This window comes from Mustela erminea, chromosome 18 (genome assembly GCF_009829155.1).
Source record: "Mustela erminea isolate mMusErm1 chromosome 18, mMusErm1.Pri, whole genome shotgun sequence".
NCBI lineage: Eukaryota > Metazoa > Chordata > Mammalia > Carnivora > Mustelidae > Mustela > Mustela erminea.
The window spans coordinates 27,621,363-27,645,687 of NC_045631.1; the positions used below are offsets into that span (position 1 = coordinate 27,621,363).

At 35.9% G+C, this 24,325-nt stretch overlaps 1 protein-coding gene across 3 annotated transcripts in view; it reads right to left on the reverse strand.

Annotated features, from left to right (window-relative positions):
* Window positions 1-24,325, reverse strand: part of INTS2 (integrator complex subunit 2) — a 49,166-nt gene that overhangs the window by 9,246 nt on the left and 15,595 nt on the right. For all 3 annotated transcript variants that reach the window (XM_032321310.1, XM_032321309.1, XM_032321311.1), the window contains 10 exons: window positions 21,178-21,249; window positions 20,980-21,094; window positions 17,542-17,610; window positions 15,724-15,858; window positions 14,007-14,183; window positions 13,147-13,255; window positions 11,303-11,407; window positions 8,668-8,832; window positions 7,005-7,206; window positions 3,032-3,157 (listed from right to left, as the gene is read on the reverse strand). In XM_032321310.1, the coding sequence (XP_032177201.1) occupies window positions 3,032-3,157; window positions 7,005-7,206; window positions 8,668-8,832; window positions 11,303-11,407; window positions 13,147-13,255; window positions 14,007-14,183; window positions 15,724-15,858; window positions 17,542-17,610; window positions 20,980-21,094; window positions 21,178-21,249 (1,275 nt within the window). The remainder of the gene's footprint in view (window positions 1-3,031; window positions 3,158-7,004; window positions 7,207-8,667; window positions 8,833-11,302; window positions 11,408-13,146; window positions 13,256-14,006; window positions 14,184-15,723; window positions 15,859-17,541; window positions 17,611-20,979; window positions 21,095-21,177; window positions 21,250-24,325) is intronic.

The window sequence follows — 24,325 nt, forward strand, 5'->3', positions numbered from 1 at the left end:
GGACAAGCCTCATAATTTACAAATGGATTACAATGCAGCAGTGAAAACAAATAAGTTAGACCTATGCATATCAATATGGAGAACATGTGAACAATTTTTTTTTTAAAAAAGAACAAAATAATGCCTACAATGTAATAATACTTATTTTTTTAAAACCACTGAAAGAAGTAGTATTCTTACTTATAAATTTGTAAATACATAGAAAGTAAAGCTACATACACACTAGTATTTCCTCTGGAGATGAAACAGGGATTGATCAAGAGGTCAAAGAACAATTTTGGTTTAGCCACAGCAACATGGTAGACATGAGAGCGAACAAGACTTTTCATTGTACACCTTTCTCTTACTGTTGATCTTCTTGTTTGTTCACTTACTAATGTATACAATGAAAACTTTCATACATACATGACAAAGGAAATATGATAATGAATCTCCAAGAAATTATCATCTACCTTCAACAGTTATTGACACATGGTCAATCATTTCTTCTGCACCCCCATCCACTTTCCCATCACCACCAAAGGGTTAGTTCAAAGCAAATCCTAAACATTATATATTTCTGTATGTGTGTATATTTTTATATTGTTATTTTTAAAAATGATGTGGATGATCACTTGGTAAAAAAACTAAATTTTAAAAAATTAACAAAATTAAAAGGCAAAACAGAACAAAGGAAAAACCTGCAATATACATATAAAGAACCAATTTCCTTTATAAAGAACTGTTTGCAAATCAAAAAAGATAAGCATTTCAATAGAAAACTAGACTAAGGGGCGTCTGGGTGGCTCAGTGGGTTAAGCCTCTGTCTTCGGCTCAGGTCATGGTCTCAGGGTCCTGGGATCGAGCCCCGCATCAGGCTCTCTGCTCAGTGGGGAGCCTGCTTCCCTTCCTCTCTCTCTCTGCCTGCCTCTCTGCCTATTTGTGACCTCTGTCTGTCAAATAAATAAATAAAATCTTAAAAAAAAAAAAAAAAAGAAAACTAGACTAAAATATAAAGAAGAGAGATCAATAGCCAAAAAGCATATTAAAATATTCATTCTATAATACAAATTAAAATCAGAAAGAAGGGGCTCCTGGGTGGCTCAATGGGTTAAGCCTCTACCTTTGGCTTAGGTCATGGTCTCAGGGTCCTGGGATCGAGCCCCGCTTTGGACTCTCTGCTCAGCGGGGAACCTTCTTCCCCATCTCTCTCTGTCTGCCTCTCTACCTACTTGTGATCTCTCTCTCTCTGTCAAATAAATAAATAAAATCTTTTTTTAAATAAATAAATAAATAAAATTAGAGACAAGTTTTCACCTAGCCAATTTAATAATTGTAAAGTATTATACAAAGTAGTTAAGTACAATATCAAACACTGTTTTGGGAGTGTAAACTGCTTCAGCCTTTCTGCATGGCAGAATAAAAATATGAATATGAGAAATATGAATCATAAGTCTTAATGAGCATGATCCATAATTCCATTTTTAAGAATCTGCTCTGGGGCACCTGGTTGGCTCAGTTGGAAGAGCATGCCACTCTTGATCTTGGGGTCCTGAGTTCAATCCCCGTGTTGGGCATAGAGATTACTTCAATAAATAAATTTAAAAAAAGAATCTGCTCTAAGGAAATACTCAGTACATAGAACAGTCACCACAGTACTATTGATAATAACAAAAAATAGAAATAAACAAATGCCCAACAACAGGGACTGGGTTAAGCATTGCATATCTGTATGGAATACTATGTAGCCAGTTAATATCAGAATATCTATTAACGTGGGGAAAAGGTCCCAAGGTAAAAGAAAATCCAGGCTATGATAGTAAAATTTAACAACTTCCTGAATAACTAGAGGCAATTCAGGTGAAAGGTTACTTACATAAATGGATTTTTAACACTGATAAATTGTTTTAAAAGTTTTTCTTTTCTGGAAGTGTTATTTACTGCTATTTTTATTTTATTAGATACTTAATGTCATTTAAACTGTTCATTCTCCTGACTCCTATTTCCCATGAGACCTTGATCTCACCAAACCACACATAGCTGATTTTTCAAATTTTGTCACTTCATGAATGTCATCCCTTGGGTTGAAGACAGATGACAACATACAGAGTGTGTATCCTAGTTAAGTCTTCTTTAACTCCAATTTCTTTCTCCTCTAAGCCATCTAATGCAAAGCTTCTCTTCTTAAGTTACCACCTAAATGACCTCTTTAGCCTAACATTCAAGGCCCTCCATAGTCTGACCCCTAACTTGACATTCCAATTCTAAAGTGTGCTCCTCTCAACAAATTACCCCTCTATTCCAAGTCTTTTTCATTTGTGCTTCTATACTTTTGCTCACACTGTTCCTCTTCCCCGCCGACAATGCCTTCCTTAACCCCTTACCCCCATCATTATAGTGTCTGTTCATCTAAAACCCATTTCTATCCTTTAAAGTACTACTCAGGTCCCACTTCCTCTACATCTTTCCTGAATTTTTAATAGCATCCACTTACTGAATGATTTATCTGCATATGACCATATAATTTAACTTTTCATGTATTTGTCTTATTTCAGTTTTAATGCATATAATGCATTAAACCATATAATGGTTCATAATAAGCAAATTTTAGAAGCCTTTTTCAAAAATGCTAGCAACAAGGCTAGAATTTACTAATCACATGTTAAATATTAAACTGAATAGTTCTTGAATATAGACAAAACAAAAATAAAAAGAATCTCATAGGGGCACCTGGGTGGCTCAGTGGGTTGAAGCCTCTGCCTTTAGCTTGGGTCATGATCCCAGGGTCCTGGGATCGAGCCCTCCATCAGGCTCTCTGCTCAGCAGGGAGCCTGCCTCCTCCTCTCTCTGCCTGCTTCTGTGCCTACTTGTGATCTCTGTCTGTCAAGTGAATAAAGAAAATCTTTAAAAAAAAAAAAAAGAACCTCATAGAGTACACCGCTAGTCACCCGCAAGAACACTAAGATAGACGTGTAAACTGAATTTCTTCAATTTCTTTTAGACGCTCTGAAGTATAACTCCAGAATAAAAAGGAAACTCAAATGATACATACCTGTGTACCCTCTGATCACATCTTAGGACAATGAGAGGATCTATCATCAGGTCATTCTGAGTATACTTTTGTTGTCGTACAAACTTTATTGAAGGCTGAAGTGCATTAACTGTCATTACCCACAGCCTGATGAGAAAATAAACACATATTCAAAAACAGCTATATTATAGTTGAAACCTGCAGCCATCCAGTCCAACTTAGAAGGATATATTCAGTAAAAATTAAACAGGTGGGAATTAATTTGGAAAAATTAAGAACTATAGTAATCTAACTTATTTGGATGTCTCTAAAACAAATGAAGATAAACAGTAAACACAAAGTAGTTTCAAAAATTCTCAGTTGTAATGGAATAATCATGGCATAAAAAATAAAAGTATGAATTAACACCTTAGCACTTTGAAACTGTATCTGGCCCCATAAATAAGCCATGGTTCTGTATCATCAGAAAATCTCAATGTGCGATGCCACTTTGAGATCAGACATCATAAACTCTAAAAGTGATTACTAACCTGACTGCACATCAGAATTACTAAGGGATATGGCAATAAGAAGGGCACCTGATCTCTCACAGTGAAGCCCAGGAGTCCATCAGCCCCATCTTGCACAAAGATGCAATATGATGCATATTTACTCTTAAATATGAGTAGACAGCCAAGAGTCATCAGACATTTAAGGAAAGCCTCTCGTTTGAAAAAGATTAAAATATGCAAACAGAAAGAAACTTCAAAGAAACAGAGAATGTAGGGATGAAAAACTTTTTAAAGCTTATAATTAATATTCTTAAAGGATAGGATATTGCACATATGAAACAAGAATAGGAGACCTTTGAAAATACTAAGGCAAGGGACACTTGGGTAGCTCAGTCAGTTAAGTGTCTGGCTCTTGATCTCAAGGTCATGAGTTCAAGTTCCATGTTGGGTTCCATATGGGCATGGAGCCCACTAAAAATAAAATAAAATAGAAAACTAAGAATATTCAGGTAAGAAAGAGTTCTTAGAGATTAAGAATATAACACATTTTTTAAATTCAAAAGAAAGATCAGAAGATAACATTGAGAAAATACTCAAAGTATAGTCAAAAGACAAATTTTAAAAAGAATAGGAAAAAACTGCAAAATCAGTGGTTTTAAAATAAGAGGTTTAAGGGGCACGGGGGTGGCTCAGTGGGTTAAAGCCTCTGCCTTCGGCTCAGGTCATGATCCCAGGGTCCTGGGATTGAGCCCCGCATCGGGCTTTCTGCTCAACAGGGAGCCTGCTTCCTCCTCTCTCTCTCTCTCTCTGCCTGCCTCTCTGCCTACTTGTGAGCTGTCTGTCAAATAAATAAATAAAATCTTGGGGCGCCTGGGTGGCTCAGTGGGTTAAGCCGCTGCCTTCGGCTCGGGTCATGATCTCAGGGTCCTGGGATCGAGTCCCGCATCGGGCTCTCTGCTCAGCGGGGAGCCTGCTTCCTCCTCTCTCTCTCTGCCTGCCTCTCTTCCTACCTGTGATCTCTCTCTGTCAAATAAATAAATAAAATCTTTAAAAAAAAAAAAAATAAATAAATAAATAAATAAATAAATAAAATCTTAAAAAAAAAAATAAGAGGCTTAAAACCAAAATTACAAAAAATTATAAAAAACAAGGGAAAGAAATCACTGAAGGAAAAAAATATAAATGTCCTTAGAAATGAAGGCATTGGTCCCTAGACTAAAAAAAGACCCAAGTACCCAACATTATGAATTAAAAACAAAAAAAAACACCAAAATACATCATCATAAAATTCCAGAAAGTAGTGAAAGGGAAAAAACCTACATTTTAAAAGAGAAAAAACAATGGTCACATACAAAGGAGTGGGAATTGATATATCACTGGATTAATTAATAGCAACAAGGGAGCTCAATTCATTCAGCAGAATGATAAATGAGTTTCCTGAACACCCTTTCTCAGGAAGCAACTTGAATGTGAGTTCCACTCACTGAAATGAGGAACTACACCAACACAGAGAAAAACATGGAATTCAACAAAGAGAGACAAAACCAATCCCAGGATAGCTACTGTGCATGTCGCAAATTAAAACATGACAATGGAAAGCTATAAAAGGAATGTTTGCAAGAAAAAATTGTTACTGTTACATTATCTGATATGTTATAACAATTATAAAGTAAACGTTCTCTCAATAATGGAGTTTAGGGTTAAATCAGTTATTGATAAAAAAAAAAAAAAAAAAGGAAGAACACAAAAACAAGACAAAAAACCCAAGTAAATGAAAGAGGGAAGTGTTAAGTCAGGGCTTGTGTGTGAGGTATGAAGAAAGGCAACTGTATAAGAAAGAAACTGTAATCAAAGAATACTGCATATGTCAACTATAAAAATCACACTGATGTAGTCATAAGAGGCACAATGAATACTGATTTAACCAAAACTTTTGGTATTACCCTGTCAGGGAAAATGAAGGAAGGGAGAAAGTGAGTGTTGAAGGAAGAGGGACTCATAGGGGAGGAAAGAAGTAAGAGGACTAACTCTTCATCTTGTATAGTGGAAAGTCACAGATAATTTCTAAATGGTAAAGCCAAGAAATCATACTAATTTTAAGTATGTTATTGAGAGGGGCGCCTGGGTGGCTCAGTGGGTTAAGCCGCTTGCCTTCAGCTCAGGTCATGATCTCAGGGTGCTGGGATTGAGTCCCGCATCGGGCTCTCTGCTCAGCGGGGAGCCTGCTTCCCTCTATCTCTCTCTGCCTGCCTCTCCATCTACTTGTGATTTCTCTCTGTCAAATAAATAAATAAATAAAATCTTAAAAAAAAAAAAAAGTATGTTATTGAGATAGATGGGGGATATACATGCCAGAATAAAAAGACTAACGAACTGAAAATGGCTGTCTCTGGGGAGCAACAATCTTAAAATGGAAAGGAATATACTATTTAAGTTCTTAAGTTATATGCATTTATTTATCTGATATAAATAAAATTAAATTTAAAAAGGATAAATATGGGACACCTGGGTGGCTCAGTCTGTTAAGCATCTGCCCTCAGCTCAGGTCATGATCCCAGGGTCCTGGGCTCCCTACTCAGTGGAAGTCTGCTTCTCCCTCTCCCTCTGTCCCTTCCCACTCCCCTGCTTGTGCAGCTCTCTGTCTCTCAAATAAACAAAATCTTTAAAAAAATTTTGAAAAATAAAATAAAAAGCATAAATATTTCCAGAACTATTGAATCAAAATCTCAGGTAAGTCCGGCCCAGTATTCTGGTTTTTTTTTTAAAAGCACAGACTAGGTGTTTTTTGTTTGTTTTGTTTTTCTGTTTAAGGGGGGTTTTGTTGTTGTTTTATTTAAATTCCAGTTAATAAACAATGTAATATTGGCTTCAGGTGTACAATTTAGTGAATCACCACCTATAAACAATACCCTGTGCCCATCACAGGTGTACTCCTTAATCCTCATCACCTATTAAGAACAGGTGTTTTTGATGCAACATATGGAACAGGAGAGACACATCTTCCTAAAGGCAACACAATTAACCCAGTGTTCTCTAAACTTCATGTGTGCTAGAATCACTAGGGAAATCCTTAAAAAAAAAAACAAAAAACTAATGGCTAACTCCTACCAACAAACATTCTGATTTAATTAGCATGGGTTACAGCTCTCAGATGAGGAGTTTCAAAAGCTCTCCAGGTGATTTTAATGTGCAGTAAAATTTGAAGCCATGCTAAGGATTGCAAGACACATGGTGATCTAAATCACAATTAGCCACAAATGACTATATGTGAGAACTCATTTTTAAAGAACTTTCTCAAGTTGGAAATACTTTAAGTTTTCTCTGTTTCTTAAAATAAAGTTTATTCTTTTCCTTAAAATTATAACAGCTCTTAAATTAATGGTCTTCAGAATGGACTTATATTGTCAGATAATCAACAATTTTTTCAACATTTAAGTTTAGGTTATTGTATACAATCACTGCTATATGCTTATTTATTACAGGAAACAATACACTGAACTTACCTTCTAGGCATCACAGTATTAAGAACCATCCACAGTTTATTGACGGTTTGAAGAATTCGTCGTGGAACCCCTGAATTCAACAGCTGGTTCATATTGGATGTTAATACTTCTGCATAAGGTATAAGTTCACTGGCAGAGAGTAGAGTCAAGTGTTCTAGAATCTGCATCACTTGTGTGTGACTTACTGGGACAGCTGAAAATGCTAAAAGGAAAACTTAGCAGTCATGACCTAAATTCTACACAGCTTACCAAATAGTATTTGGTAATACTTTCCTACACACCACATAAATCAAGGAAACACTGTTGCTGAAAAGGGGTAAAGCTTTGAATCCTGGCCACAAGTTTTGGCTACACTTAAAATAAGGAGCTAAGAAAAATTCATGTTAAGTATACATATACATTATAAAGATAAAAGTATACATATACATTATAAAGATAAAAATAATCATAAAGATAAAAGTTATAAAAAATCCCATTTTAAAAAACACATTAATGACCCAAAGACAAATGTCATTTCCTTGGTGATTCAAACTAATTTTAAAAACTGGCTAGAACATGAAAATATACCCAAGTATAGCTTTTAGTAGTAACATTCAAATTTTTTTTATATTTACCAACTGGATGGCCCCTTTTACAGGATGTTAGTATACAGCACACTGCTGTTAGTCAAAAATTTCTAGAACTGTACTTTTCTTTTTTTTATTTTTAAAGATTTTATTTATTTATTTGACAGACAGAGATCACGAGTAGGCAGAGAAGCAGGCAGAGAGTCAGGAGGAAGCAGGCTCCCTGCTGAGCAGAGAGCCCGATGTAGGGCTCGATCCCAGGAACCTGAGATCACGATCTGAGCTGAAGGCAGAGGCTTTAACCCACTGAGCCACCCAGGTGCCCCAAGAACTGTACTTTTCAATAGAATAGTCACTAACCACATCTGGCTACTGAACACTTAAAAAATGTAGCTAGTGCAAACTGACATGTACTGTGAGTATAAAATGTAGACCAGATTGCAAAGACTTTCTATGGAAAAACAGTAAAATATCTCATTACTATTTTTATATTGATTATATGATGAAATGATAATATATTGATATACTGGGTTAAATAAAATAATTATTAAAAAAAAAACTACCTTTGCCTGTGTTTTACTTTTTTAGTGTGACTGTAGAAAGTTTAAAATTATATGTGTGGCTCGTATCATATTTCTATTCGACAGTGCTTGAACATTATCCATTAACGACAAGTACACTGCTCTATTCCATAGCATTTATTCCTGAGCAGTTTAGGACCTTCCTAAAACCACATGACCTGTTTAGTGATGTCAACATAGAAACTATGAGAAAAAAGACACAAGCACGTCAGAAAGTAAAGGTTAAAATGCCTGAGGTGCCTGGGTGCATAAGTCAGTTAAAATGTCCAACTATTGATTTCCACTCAGGTCATGATCTCAGGGTCCTGAGATCAAGTACCAAGTAGGGCTCCATGCTCAGTGCATAGTCTGCTTGTCCCTCTCCCTTTGCTCCTCCCCAACTCAAAAATTACTTAAAATATATGGGCCAAACATTGTTTCACAGCCAGGAAAATTCTGCATGATTTTAAGATTTCAAGGAGCCTAACATCTCTTTGTCCTAGTAGAGGGGTAAAAGGAGTATCCAATTTACTGTACCTTCTTGAAGTTGTTTCGGAGAATGGTTTTTGGCATTATTAGTCAGTAACATTCGCCTTAACAGGGCATCAGTCCCCGTGATTTCTTCTTCACAGATCCAATCATCCACAATGCATAAATGTGGGTAATTAGTTGCAAGGAGACGTAGTAAAGCAGAATGTAGCCCTTGAAAATTTACAAGAAGTCAACTGGATTCTTCACTCTCAAATACTCAAACTTCTCTCCTCACTCCCCTCTCTTTTGTCCCTTTCATTTTTGGCAAACCAAAGAAATGTGCACATCTTGTGCATGTACTACCGTTTGAGAATTTCTGTTGCATAATTCAGTCAGAGAATCTGCTTAAATAAAGATCCCCAAGTGATCTGATACATAAAAAGGTGAAAGCTACGAGTTTTATCAAAAGTTCTCAACCTTTCTTCCTTCCACCCTATCCCAACATAAAAGTCTCCCATCAGGAAACATTTGACATCGCAGTAGTTCAAGTTGACTGGGGAGGAAAGAAAAAAAGGAGAAAAGAATGTCCATTTGGGGGAGATCGTATATGGTCTGAGAAAGGCCTTATTCAAAACTTCTGGTAGGCTTCTACAGAAAAACACATGACACATGCTCTTTTCCAACCCACTTCAGAATCACTGTTGCAGATAGGTAAAATCAAAGTTGCCCACCTGGAATGCCTAAAAGATCTCGGGCAGTTTATGTACATTTTTTCATTTCTCCCTAATGTCCCTTCAAGGTAAGCAATATTGTCTCCACTCTACTGTAAGGAAACAGACTGAAAGACACAGCTAAGTATGTCAGCCCTCCAAAGCAGTATGGATGATACCTACAAGACAGTGCGTTTGTCTTCCTTCAAGAAAGTGAAGGAAGATCAAAAGAAATGGGAAACTTCCTTTTACTAAATCAAAGCATTCTTTCTAACCTTTTGCTTATAGTGCAGTTTGGCTATTCATGACTATTACTTTTAGTGACTATTCATGACTATTACTATAAAAAATGTCTATTTAGATATATGAAGTATATGAATATATACATGAAGTATATATGAATAGATACATGAAGTATACACTGTGTCAAGTGTTTGGTACATACATACCTAATAAATATTGTTTTTACTATATTATTATTATCATCCTCACCAGAGTTGTAAGAGCAGTAGTAAAAGTATTAGTTGTAATAAAAGTACTTTTATCCAATTATCTCCTTATTATGCAACTTAGATAAAATCATACCACTTAGTCCCAGTAGGGAAAGTATCTACTTCCTTTGTCATAGAAACTGATTAAAATTAATATTTCTGTCTGAAAAAATGCTGCAACAATCAAAAGTAGTATTAAACATTTAAATATCTAAATGCACAACTACACGTATAGTTAAGAGTATCTCAAAACAGTCACAAAATGACTGCTTACCAAGTGAAAATTAATCTACACTTCATAATCTCTTCAATAAAATGTTAGTCACCAAACGTTGCCAAATATAACATTAGTTTATGCAAAGATGTAAGTAAATAAATGCACGTATCTGGTTAAAAGTGACCAAATAAGGTTATCTTTGTTCCTGCTTGAAATCAACCATAACAAACAAAGAAAAAGAAAACTCCAACTTCATAGAAACAAACAAGAAACCCATATTCAAACATTATAAAAAAGAGGTGTTAATGGGCGCCTGGGTGGCTTAGTGGGTTAAGCCGCTGCCTTCGGCTCAGGTCATGATCTCAGGGTCCTGGGATCGAGTCCCACATTGGGCTCTCTGCTCAGCGGAGAGCCTGCTTCCTCCTCTCTCTCTCTCTGCCTGCCTCTCTGCCTACTTGTGATCTCTCTGTCGAATAAATAAATAAAATCTTTTAAAAAAAAAAAAAAAAGAGGTGTTAAATCAAAAAACAATTTTTTTTCAAAAAATATTACTATATATCTGACAATTTTATAGAAAAAAACAGTAATTCCAAGATGTGGAATATTTTGGAGGAAATAAAAGCAATAAGGTAGATCTACATGTATTGGCATAAAAGATTTCCAAGAGTCCAAGAGAAAAAAAAAAATTCTCAAAAGAGATAGGGTATAATGTCATTCATAGTTTAAAAAAATAATTTTTTATTCATGTGTTTATCTATTAGCTTCAACTATATGAAACTATTTTTGCAGGTCAAAAAGGTTGGATACCTGCAATTTCATATCGTAAAACTTATAGAAAAAATGTCTAAAATTACATACCAAAATAAAACTTGGTTTTGGGGAAGGAGGAATGCAAGTAGTAAGATAGTGAGGAAGGTAAAGAGGAATTTCACTCCTGAATTGTCTTTTTTTTGTTTTTTGTTTTTACCACCGAGCACATATTATACTTCATAACACTGTAAACAGTAAGGGGTTTTTTCTGTTGTTTTTTTTTTTTAAGATTTTATTTATTTATTTGACAGACAGAGATCACAGGTAAGTAGAGAGGCAGGCAGAGAGAGAGGAAGGGAAGCAGGCTCCCTGCTGAGCAGAGAGCCCAACATGGGGCTCTATCCCAGGACCCTGGGATCATGACCTGAGCCGAAGGCAGAGGCTTTAACCCACTGAGCCACCCAGGCACCCCAACAGAAAGGTATTTTTTTAACAATAATCATTAGCAGTAAAAAGCAAGAAAAACAAAATACCTCCCAACTCCTGCTGCAGCCCTTGAGCCTGTCGAATAAGGAATTTGATAGGAATCTGATCCATTAAAGATGACGAATATGATTTGGGCTTTCTTTGCATGGCAGCTGTCAGTCAAAGATACAAAGTGTAAATTAAGAACAGTGTAATAAACAATAGAAATCTTAACCTTCGACCTAAATGGAACAAAAACAACATTAGGTTACTTCTAACTCACTTAATCTGTGAATATGCTTCACAAAAAATGAAGAAATAATGGATACACAGTAAGAGCAAGAACATATCTAAGGGCAAGATCTGGAAAATGCCTCCAAATTGAAACCATTGAGGAGAAAAGTCCTAAGTGAGAGAAGCCATCTGCAGGAGTGCCCTACACTAAAACACAAAATCAAACAAAACAAAATTAAACAAAAACCCTGATAAGTAACTCAAGACTCTCCCAAATCTAATTAGGAAAACTAAATTCAGTCATGACCATATGGCTTAAAGCTTCGTGACTCCAACAGTCTTAATTTAATTATATATCATCGCACTGACTCTTTTTAAAGGAAGCTGGGCAATATGAATTTAACTCCTTTCTCTCACAACTTCTATCTTCAACTAGAAAACAATTCTTTTTTTTTAAGATTTTATTTATTTATTTGACAGAGATCACAAGTAGGCAGTGAGGCAGGCAGAGAGAGAGGAGGAAGCAGGCTCCCCGCTGAGCAGAGAGCCCGATGCAGGGCTCGATCCCAGGACCCTGGGATCATGACCTAAGGCAAAGGCAGAGGTTTCAACCCACTGTACCACCCAGGTGCCCCAACAATTCCTTTTTTAAAAAACCAAGTCCATCTTAGGGGTGCCTGGCTGGCTCAGTTTATGGAGCATGCAACTCTTGCTCTCAGGGTTGTGAGTTTGAGCCCCACATTGGGTGTAGCGATTACTTAAAAATAAAAAACCTCATGGTCAAAAACCTTCAGTGGATTCTTATATCCCACAGAGTAAAGGTAGCTGCCTATCAACACTATCTTTCTCTGTCTCATCTCCATCATATATATTTTTTTAATTTTATTTATTTATTTGTCAGAGAGGGAGAAAGCACACACACAAGGAGGAGGAGCAGTGGGCACAGGGAGAGGGAGAAGCAGACTCCCCAGCACAAAGCTGAGCAGGAAGCCCAAGACGGGGCATTATCCCAGCACCCTGAGAACATGACCTGAGCCGAAGGCAGATGCTTAACTGACTGAGCCACCCAGTGGCTCCTACCTTGTTTTTTAACTAACTACCCTAAAAAACAAGTGAATTTTTTTTTTCAAATATAGAAAAACACACTGCTTTATACTGGAAATCGTCTAGGTTAAATCTGATCTTCTGATACTATAGAAAGTAGTTAAATTTGAAAGCCCAGTTCAATGATAATTTTAGTGGCAAAATGAAACTCTTCTGTTATTTTTTTCTGTTTTTGATTAGATTGCTATTCTTCACCTAATGGAAGGAAGGCAGGGCAAAGACTGAAATCAAGCAAAAAAAATAAATTTTCCATTATATTTCCTTTAGGTTCATCTCTTAATTTATCGGCACTTAGTTAAGGTCCTTAAAATTAATAAAATACAGACAATTCAGTTATTAATTTAGGCTGCTAAAAAGAGGGCTGAGACTTAAAGGGTGGTTATGTACCCATCCACACATGTATTTACGCATCAGAGTACACAGTGCCCATGCTACAAAGACTACAGAATGGTACTGGAGCCTGTTAGAATATTTGACCTTATTTTCTCACATGACAGCTTGGAAAGTAACAAAATGTAAACAAATAAAATGAACTAGCACTAGAAACACTCCCCTATGTATAAGTACAACTTACCTAAAGTCTTTGTGTTTGCTAGCAGAGCTTCCTCATAAGACAATACATAGTAAAGCACCAAGAGTTGTGCTGTGATGCTAAAACGTTGGTTAAGGCGGATGCTATCAGCCTGGAAGTGAGATTATAAACACGTAAGATGCTGTTAAATTTCATGAGTGCTTTCTCGATGGTAAAAGCATTTTAAATAGACTATTCAGTTACTGTTCCCAAGCTCAGCTAAAACAGGAGAAACATTGCTATGTTTGCATTAAACTCAAAGAGACAACTTGAAGTTTCAATTTGAGGTGGCATGGGAGAGCAAAGGCAACATGCCGAAGAGTCTTTACGATTATAAAACGGACTTCAGTGAATCCATCAAGCTGCTTCTGAAAAAGGTTTACAGGAGTCTCAAATATTACCTGGAATTACCAGGAAGAAAATAACTCCTAAAAAAACAGTGTGCATTTGAATACATTTGTGAAAAATACAACTACTTTTTCTCTCTTAAAAGATGGAGAAAAAAGATTTTCTTCAAATTTCCCATTTGAATCTAACTAGACCTTAGATTCCTGGGAAGCTAAATAAACCTCTGTTGACCATGTTGAGATGTCACATACTCCTTTGTTAGGCACAACTCTCCAGGGCACTCTTTAGACTTTAAAATGGAGCTCTTTCGAAGATTTCCTCAGAAAGTACCTCTTCAACAAACTACTTGGAACTAATAGCATACTTGTAAATTCATAAGTGATCTGAAGAAATGTAATTCCATTTCAAAGTCAGAACCACCTAGAAGTCCTCTAATAATCCAAGGAAAAATATGGAACAAGTCAGAAGAATAAAAGAAAAATCAGCTAATCAATGTACGAGAACTACTATGTTACCCCAATGACTCCTTGGAAAATACTGAGGATCTCCTGTTCTGTAACTGGCTGATTTGTGGCTTCTGGATTAGATTTAGATGCAGGAGTAAGTATGGAATTTATGTACACATCAATCAGAGGAAGTAATTGAGGATGAAGCGGAGTAGAGGTTTCACACAGCTGCCTATAGATCCAGTCCTAAAAAAGAAGGTTATAGGCAGTAAATCACTTACGGCAATAAGAAAAAGCAAACTTTATTAAGAACACACAATTTACATGATTTATGAATCAGTGAAACTATTAATTTCTAGCAGCTACAAATAAATTACCCACTTTCACAACTGTCTTTGATCTAAAAATATGAATTACTTTTATATCCTAATCAAGACTATTGTCCAGTGGAAGATAAATCTATAATGAGGAATTTGGGTTTTGAATTTGGATTTGAGGTTTTTAATGTATTAGTTTTTAAGTAGCAAGAAAAATATTTTAAGTCCCTACTATATCTGTATTTTGAGCACTATCTGTGTTGTAGAAGACCCCACAGCACAGAGGAATTGAGGGAGAGGGATAGTTCTTCACAGCAAATCCTGAGGTAGATTAAGAAAGTGGCCTTGGGGCCACCTGGGTGGCTCAGTGGCTTAAAGGCTCTGCCTTCAGCTCAGGTCATGATCCCAGGGTCCTGGAATCGAGCCCCACATCGGGCTCTCTGCTCAGCAGGGAGCCTGCTTCCTCCTCTCTCTCTGCCTGCCTCACTGCCTACTTGTGATCTCTGTCTATTAAATAAATAAATAAAATCTTTAAAAAAAAAAAAAAGTGTCCTTGGCAACCACTTACAGGAGACCATCATTTAACTACACATGGACAGAGGACATGTGAATACATTGGGTGTGTTCAGACTCTTAATCTATTTCATGTGCTAAAAACATAAAGAAGTAGAAGATATAATCTACCTAGAAAATAACTCCACTAAATCATGAAAACAAGGATAGTTAAAGGTGATACATCAATACATATATTGTTGATTATTCTTTATAAATAGAAGAGCCTCTAGAAAAGGCTCAGATCTCTTTACCTTCTTGGGACTTATCTGTCTCTTTAGAAGGCCTTTTAACTGTTTGACATAGCCAACTATAATTAATGGAAAATATGTCCAAATATGTATATTAGGTGTTAGCTGTCCTTGTGACAAAAGTACAAATGCTGGTCATGGCTGATAATGAACTTTCTCAGTTTGGTGAACAAAACCAAAGTATAGAAAATGGCAATTTTGGGTGCCTGGGTGGCTCAGTCATTAAGCTCAGATCATGATCCAGAAGTCCTGGGATCAAGCCCCACATCAGGCTCCTGTATAGCAGGAAGTCTGCTTCTCCCTCTCCTACTCCCACTGCTTATATTCCCTCTCTCGCTATTTCTCTCTCTGTGTCAAATACATAAATAAAATCATAAAAAAAAGAAAGAAAATGGCAATTTTTTACCAAGTTTTAAAGAAATAGCCACATGATATTATCGAAATTTTAAATGGATTAGTAATACTGTACATTTTGTCAATAACTTAAGAGTTATATTGTTTTAAAAAAATCTGAAATTATACTAGTACTACATATAAATGATTAGTAATTAGACATATATCATAAACACAAAACCCACAGTAGAAGTCTATAAACTGAAAAAGAGCTAGAAAAAAATAAATAAATAAACTTGGGTTGTTGCTTGTTATATAAATTTAAGATCATACTTTTATAGACACTTTGTGCTTGGTAAAGGAACGACTCCTGAGAAGCTGGTAAATACAATGAATAGGCAAAAATCCAGTAATGTTGGCACTCAGGTTGCTGGTGACAGGGACCCGAACAGCATGAGCTGTGACAACCTAAAAGGGAAAAATAGTATTAATACATATGACAGAAGCAAATGTAAAACTATTCTGTAAGAGAGAGGATTAGCAGGGAGAGTGTCAATACTTAATACAAATGTGGTCCCTAGAAATGAATGAGAAAAACTAATTGTTACAAGATTTAATTATTTCTAGATGATAAGGCAGCATACATTTAGGGATTTGTAAAACACTCTAATTTTTTAAATTTGTTTTTAAACATAGGTATGTTGACAGTAATGTAGTAAGGTAAAAACACACAAAATTTGGAATTCTAAAATCTGGGCTCAGTGACTTCAGATAAGTCACTTTATCTTCCAGCCTATTTTCACATTTATAAGACGGGACAATACAGTCCTCATACCCACCTATAAAATGGTACAGTACAGTCTCACCTGCCTCAAAAAGTTTTTGTGAGGGGAAAAAATTGAAAAATGTTTGAAAAACATATGTGAATTATGAAGTATCAGTTCTTTATATGTGACATAAATTCTCTATATGTGATATAAATGATCACATAAATATAAACAGGGATTTTTATTGTTATTCTCATTGTTTTCAAAGACCCTCCCCAAAGTCCAGTGAGTTCAAATAAAAACATAAAAAATAACTTCTGAGTCTCCTATGCACTATTTATGTCTGTTTTGTGGGAGTGTATGTGTATTGAGGGAAGAAAGGAAAGTGTGGTATAGGGATGAGAATATCATCCTAAAAGAAGCAATACTTATGCATCTATGAGCATTCTCAAATATCTCATTTTTTCAGAAATATATATGCTTTTTATAACCCCAAGTTTAAACTGACTAATCTGGGAATTAGTTTTCAATTTCAGAATTGTCTCTTTTGCTGAAAAAATAAAATATCCTCAGGTTTACATATGGACAAAAGTGCTAAGGCAAAATAAGAACATGTAAATATAACAATAAAGAATTCAGGGGTGCCTGAGTGGCTGTCAGTTAAGCATCAGTTAAGCACTCTTGACCTCAGCTCAAGTCTTGATCTCCGGGTCATGAGTTCCAGCCCCCAAATAGGTTCCATGCCCAGCCTAATAAAAAAAAGTTTTTTTTTAAATAAAGAATTTAGACCCCAGCTTATAATTTATATAAAAATGAATGTTACAGTCTAAAATTTTAAACAAGTTTTATTTTTCTCCTCACAAACCTGAATGATTACCCCATGTGAGATCCTACCAATACCAAAGACCATATTCTTAAGCATTTATTCAACATCTCCAAAACATATAAATTTAAAGCATGCTTTTGTATGTAATAAGTAAATGGGATGATTCTTTATAGAAATTTTAAAAGATAAATAAACTGAGGTGCCTGAGTGGCTCCATCAGTTAAGGATCTGTCTTGGGGTCAGTTCACGATCTCAGGGTCCCGACCCCTCCGCCTCCATATCTGGCTTCCTGCTCTGCAGAGAGTCTCTTTGTCCCTCTCCTTCTGCCCACTCCCCACACTTAGGCCCCCTCTCTCTCTCTCCCTCAGATAAGTAAAGAAAATCTTTGAAAAAAAAATTTAATAAAAAATGAAGATTAAATTAACTATCATTGGAAACTAAAATGGAATAGAACAAGACCATAGCATTCTCTTAAGCTGAGATAAACAAGTTTTCCCCCCAAAGAATGTTGTAAAAGAAAGTTAAAGAAATACCTAAGAATAAAGTGAAAAGAAGTACCTGCTCAGTAAAAATTTCCTGTGTGAAGATAGTCTTCATCCTACTCAAGGAGCTTGGCTTAATCACAATCTAAAACAACCAAAAAAATTCTAACAGCAAGTAAAAATACATGAAGCACGCTTTTCTCTGATAAATGTATTCTCTTACATGGCTGTGATATGTAAAATTAATGTTCAAATACTCTATTTCAAAAGTGGCTTCTCAAACCCAATATCAGAGTGTTTTTCCTCAGACACTGAATCAACATACAAAATTACTTAGTAAATATTACTATCAGCCTTTCAAGTCAATGGCAAGAAGTGGATTATTCAATAAATGATGGTGAAATATCTACCTTTCTGGGGAGTAAATAAATAAACATGTATACGCATGTTTATATATATCTATATATATCCGTACACATGATACCATACCCAAAATGAACTTGAGTGTACTAAAGACTTAAATGTGAAACATGAAGCCACAAAAACGTTAGAAGAAAATATAGGTAAGCATTTCTTTAAACCTGAAGAAAGAGAAACATTTTTTTGCATTAAAAAAAGTTTTGTGGGGGCGCCTGGGTGGCTCAGCCATTAAGCATCTGCCTTCAGTTCAGGTCATGATCCTGGGGTCCTGGGATCGAGCTCCATACCGGGCTCCCTGCTCAGCGCGAAGCCTGCTTCTCCCTCTCACACTCCCCTTGCTTGTGTTCCCTCTCTCACTGTGTCTCTATCAAATAAATAAATAAAATCTTTAAAAAAAAATTTTTTTTTAAGTAATCTCTATGCCCAAAGTGGGGCTCAAATTTACCACCCCAAGATCCAGTCATATACTCTACCAACTGAGCCAGCCAAGGTTCCCCCCCAACTTTTTTTTTAAGATAAACATTTCTAAGTGTAACAGCAAAGTAGGAACCAAAAAGGAAATACTATATATTCTATACACATTCACAAAAATAATTTCCATATGGCCAAAAAGACTGAGAAGAATAATTGAAACATATGGTACTTCTCACTTTAAAGACACTCTGGACTATCAGATATGCTGATTTAATAGTAACATTTCAAGAGGCACCTGGGTGGCTCAGTTGGTTAAGTGGCTGCCTTCAGCTCAGGTCATGATCTCAGGCTCCTGAGATCAAGCCCCACAAGTCCCTGCTCAGTGGGAAGTCTGCTGCTTCCCCTGCTTATACTCTCTCTCTCAAATAAATAAAATCTTTAAGAAAAAAAAAGTAACTTTTCAAGAAAAAAAGTGAGGGGAGGGAATACTACCATGTTATATTACAAGTCAACTATAAAATAAAGCCCCATTTCAATACTAGATAAAATACGTGCCTTGAAATCAATGAAACATGGTATACAAGGCATAATGGCATTATCATGTATATGGCATTTGATCAGTAAGAGGAAAAATAAATCAATAAAAATCCCTATAGGAAAACTAGGACATTGATAAGCTTCTGCACAAAAGAAATGAACCAGCCAAGGGGCACCTAGATAGCTCAGTCAGTTAAGTATCTGCCTTTGCTCAAGACATGATCCGGTTTTCTGGGATCAAGCCCCACACTGGGTTCCTTGCGCAGCAGGGAGTCTACGTCTCCCTCTCCCTCTATTCTTTCCCTGCTCATGCTCTCTCTCTCTCTCTAATAAATAAGTTAAAAATCTTAAAAAAAAAAAATCAGCCAAAACAGAGATTTTATTTATTTATTTATTTGATAGAGAGAGATCACAAGTAGACGGAGAGGCAGACAGAGAGAGAGAGGAGGAAGCAGGCTCTCTGCCGAGCAGAGAGCCCGATGCGGGACTCGATCCCAGGACCCTGAGATCACAACCCGAGCCGAAGGCAGCGGCTCAACCCACTGAGCCACCCAGGCGCCCCAAAACAGAGATTTTTAAAACTACCCCCCCCAAAAACAACCACTATAAACTATAACTAAGACAGAATAATTAAAACTATAGTTCTACTAGTAATGGATGAAGAGCAAAATAAGTGAGACCATCTTTGATCAACCAAAATTGTAAAGATTAAAAAGAATGGTTAAAAAAAAAAGAATGGTAATGCCCAGTAGTAGTCAGTGTCCAGTTAGCTAGCACTCTCATACACTGATGGGAACAGTTAAACTGGTATAATCTTCCTTAAAGGTAATCTGGCAATCCTCATTAAACACCTTAACATCATCATATTTTGACTGCTAGAATTATTCCTAAGGAGCTAACCCAAAAACTGTTTAAAGGGGACGCCTGCCTAGCTCAGTTGGTAGAGAATGCAACTCTTGATCTTGGGGTCCTGAGTTCAAGGCCCACGTTGGGTGTAGAAATTTCTTAAAAAAAAAAAAAAAACTGTTTAAAGATAAACACGTGAGGGGCACCTGGGTGGCTCATTGGGTTAAAGATAAACACGTGAGTGCTCCTGTATGTATTTATGTAAATAAGGATAACCATCTAAGCACCATTCAGAAACTGGAAAATCTACATGGCAAAAACAAAGGATCCATTAAGAAAGTCATGATTGGTACATAAGATGAACCAAGATACAGTCAATGAGACATTATATTGAATTAGAACATTTAATTGAGCTCCCTTCTCAGTGGGGAGTCTGTTTCTCCCTCTGCCCCTCACCCTGCTTATACTCTCTCTCTCTCGGGCTTTCTCAAATAAACAAAAATCTTAAAAAAAAAAAAAAAGGACATTTATTGATATGAGGAAATGTCATCACATATTAGTTAAGTTCTTTAAATTACAAAATATATATATCGGGGCGCCTGGGTGGCTCAGTGGGTTAAAGCCTCTGCTTTCGGCTCAGGTCAGGATCCCAGGGTCCTGGGATCGAGCCCCACATCGGGCTCGCTCTCGCTCACTCTCTCTCTGACAAATAAATAAATAAAATCTTAAAAAAAAAATATATATATATATATATATATCAATGTAAAGAAAGAACAGACAGAAAAATGTTAACAGTAGTATAGTTGATATCTTGAACAATGAAATAATTTTCTTCCTTTCTTTTGTGTTCTCCAAGCTTTCTATATTTTGAGGTTTCTCAACTTTCTATATTGAACATATTTTATTCTTGTAAATAAATGTTTTCATAATATACATTTTTTTCTAAGAGCTCCTAGCAAAATTTCGAACTATTAAACTAAAATTACTTCAAAATGGAAACAAAATGTACTGTGGACTCCAAGAAACAAACTGAGGGTTTTGGAGGGGAAGGAGGTGGAGGGATGGGTAAGCCTGGTGGTGGGCATTATGGAGGGCATGTACTGAATGGAGCACTGAGTGTGGTGCATAAAGAATGAATTTTGGAACACTGAAAGAAATAAAATGAAAATAAAATAAAACAAAATTAAAAATGTATATTTATAAAACAAACAAAAAAAAGGTACTGTACACTACCAAAAAAAAAAAAAACACCCAGCTTAGAACTCTCTTCCTTAGAAAGAAGATAAAAGAAAATTACCTTCATCCCCAAAGTAGAACAGACCAAGTCAATGATAGCACTAAGTTGGTTGCTGTGAAAGTACATAGCAACCAATAACAACATCTCCCCAAAAGAAGCAGAGACGCCAGAAGTACTGTTGAAACAAAAAAGAAAATATGAATTTCCAAAGAGAAGATAAGAAACACTTACTAACTGCAACAAATGAAGTCATCTTACCTTTCAAAATAAGCTTCTTCTTTTATCATCCAACTTAGCCACACTACCATTAACTGCTCCTGTTCAGGTGTACTATATAAAACATACAATAAAGTCACTGGCTTAAACCAGATATACTAGCATAAGAATGAGAAAACATTCTGGAATTATTTTTAGCAGAAATTGCTTTTTCTTCCCTATTTTGAAATAATCAATTCAAGTTAATTGCTTGTTGAAATGGCCATTAACTGTCATTGAAGTATGAAGTGGTTTCAGAGATGAAGAATAAGACCCTTTGCTTTTATAAATGTGAACAAACTCTTTCAAAGGCTTAATTACTGAATCTGCAACTTGGAGAGAGTGAACTTCCTCTTATTTTTTTAGAAAAGCAAAGACCTTCTGGGATTAAAATGGTAGAAGAACTATATTAACAGCTAATATTTCATATAAGAGTTAAGACACTCATCAATAAGTCTCAAACTGAGTACTAAAGAAGTAACAAGGAAAATAAAATTTAATTTATAGAAACATTTTTGAGCAGAACTCAAAATTAAAGAGAAATAAGTGATCACTATTCGAAGAAAAAGGAAAAAGAGCCACGGGTTCATGAAACATAAAAAATGATTATAAAAATGTACCAACAATGTTTTAATAGGGAATTCCTAGACTTATCTTGAAAGATACAACTCAACTTTGACTTGTGAAAATAATTTTTTATTTTCTTCTACTTCACTGCAGTGTAAATGAGTAAAACAAAAAGCAACTAAAAAGCCTGCTATCCCAAGCTAAGAAAATTTAAAAGATCATTCTCAACGATACCTAAACCATTCCACTAATAAAAGACAGCATTATATAGTAGAAAGGTAACAGCCTTTAGGCCATGGGAGAGCTCAGAAGGAATCCTACCTCTATTAATGACTGGTAATGTGATCTCAAACAAGAAATTTAAATGATCCTTCTGAACTTCAACTCTGCTATCCAAAAATACAGATAGAAATACCCACCCTTCTAGATGCAATGAAGATTACAATTTTAGCAATTACTTCAGGTAAAGAGAAAAGAGAGCACTTCATTTTATTACCGATTTTCACACCCTACTAAAACTCTAAACTACATTAAAGGGATTTTCCTAAAAATGCATAAATGCATAAGATGATGCTGAGGAACAGCACAAAATACTGGAAGCAAGAGCACATAGAGAAGAGTGGTAACTAATTCAGTAGACCCAAGAAAGCAGAATACTAGACTAGCAGGAGGGAAAAGCCAATCCACTTTACACCACAGAATCCCCAAAGATTCTGTCAGGAACTGACAGTTCTAGGGAGTTCTGAGAGGGAGAGTAAAGACTGACTTAACTAGAAAGATCAACAGTCTATATAGGTAGCAGACCTCCAGATCACCTCCTCCATTCCACACATTAGATGAATTCCCACCCCCCAGCAGAAAGAAGATGGGAGATTTGTGCTCTGGAGATGGTGAAAGAGGGTGCTCTGAACTGAGGATCAACCAGGAATATTTGCGACACCATTCTAAAAGTAGAATTAAGTGAGTGATCATACTGCAGACTCAGATCTCCCAGCCCTTAACTTTGTTTATGGGTTTCTTGTAAGTTCTTTATTCTCCAGGTAAGGCAAAAGTCTTCTCTAAGAATCTGATAAGCCCAATAGTTTCTCAAAGAGCCACCGATGCATAAAAAGACTCAATTTGCTTTTTAGTATCTTACTCTTTTTAAAAAATATTTATTTGAGAGAGAGAAAGAGAGAGGGAGCTCCCCAAGGAGCTCCATCTCATGACCCTGAGATCATGACCTGAGCTGAAATCAAAACCCAGACCCTCAAAACACTGAGCCATCCAGGCACCCCTCCTACTCTTAAATATAACAATCTAGAATGATCAAAGCCCTGAAAAAAAAGTTTCTAACTTGAAAAATAGAGACCCAAAAAAGCAGGGAAAAAAACCCTTAGAGAAAACAACAGTACTAATAAAACTTCTTCAATCATTATGATTAATATCAGAGAAATTGGCACCATGAAGCAAGAGCTACCATTTAGAAGAAATAACCAGAAAACAAAAAAAAAAAGCTCTTAGATATCAAAAATGACAGAGGATTGGAAGTTGAAAACAAATCCTTCGAAGGTAGAATAAGCAGTATCGTTTTAAAGTGATAAAAATGTTCCCAAATTAGATTGTGGTAATGTTTGTACAACTTTATAAATATACTTAAAACTGTTGAATTGTACACTTTAAAATGGGCAAATTTTATGGTATGTAAATGGTCTTTCAACTGAGCTGTTTTTCAAAAAGTAGAACAAGACAAAGATAAGGAAAATAAGATAATCATTTCAGGAAGTCCAATATCTAAATAAGAGAAGGTTTGGGATAGGAAAAAAAGTCATGTGGAACACTGACAACAAATAAGTTTAAGAAAATTTCCTAGAACTGAAGCACATGAGTTCTCGGGTTGAAAGGGTTTACTGAATATCTACCACAATAGATAAAAGCAGGTATACCATCCAAAAATTTCAAAACCCTAGGGACAAAAAGTTAATCCTTTATGTCTCCATATTAAAAAAAAAAAAAAAAAGCAAAAACAAAAACAAAAAAACAGGCTGCACAAAAAAAAAGCACAAAACAAACAACCAAGAATCAGAATGTCATCAGATTTCTCAACAGCAACACTAGAAGTCAGAAGACAATGCAGCAAGATTTTCAAAATTCTCAAAGGAAATTTTTTCCAACCCCAAATTCTAAACCCTATGAAACTGTCAATCAAGTGTTAAAGTAGAATAAAGACATTTTCAGAAACACCCAGTCTCAAAATAACTGACCTCCCACATACCCATGCTAAAGAAGCAAAATGAGAAAGCAATTTAAAAAACAGACATATGTTGCAGTGCCTGGCTGGCTCAGTCAGTAGAGCATGCAACTCTTGATCTTGGGATTATAAATTCAAGCCCACATCGGGTGTACAGATTACTTTAAAAAATAAAATCCAAAAAAGAATAAAATAAAATAAAATAAAATCCTGGGGTGCCTGGGTGGCTCGTTCGATTAAGCTTCTACCTTCAGCTCAGGTCATGGTCTCAGGGTCCTGAATCAAATCCACATCAGGCTCTCTGCTCAGCAGGAAGCCTGCTTCTCCCTCTCCCTCTGACACTCCTCCTGCTTG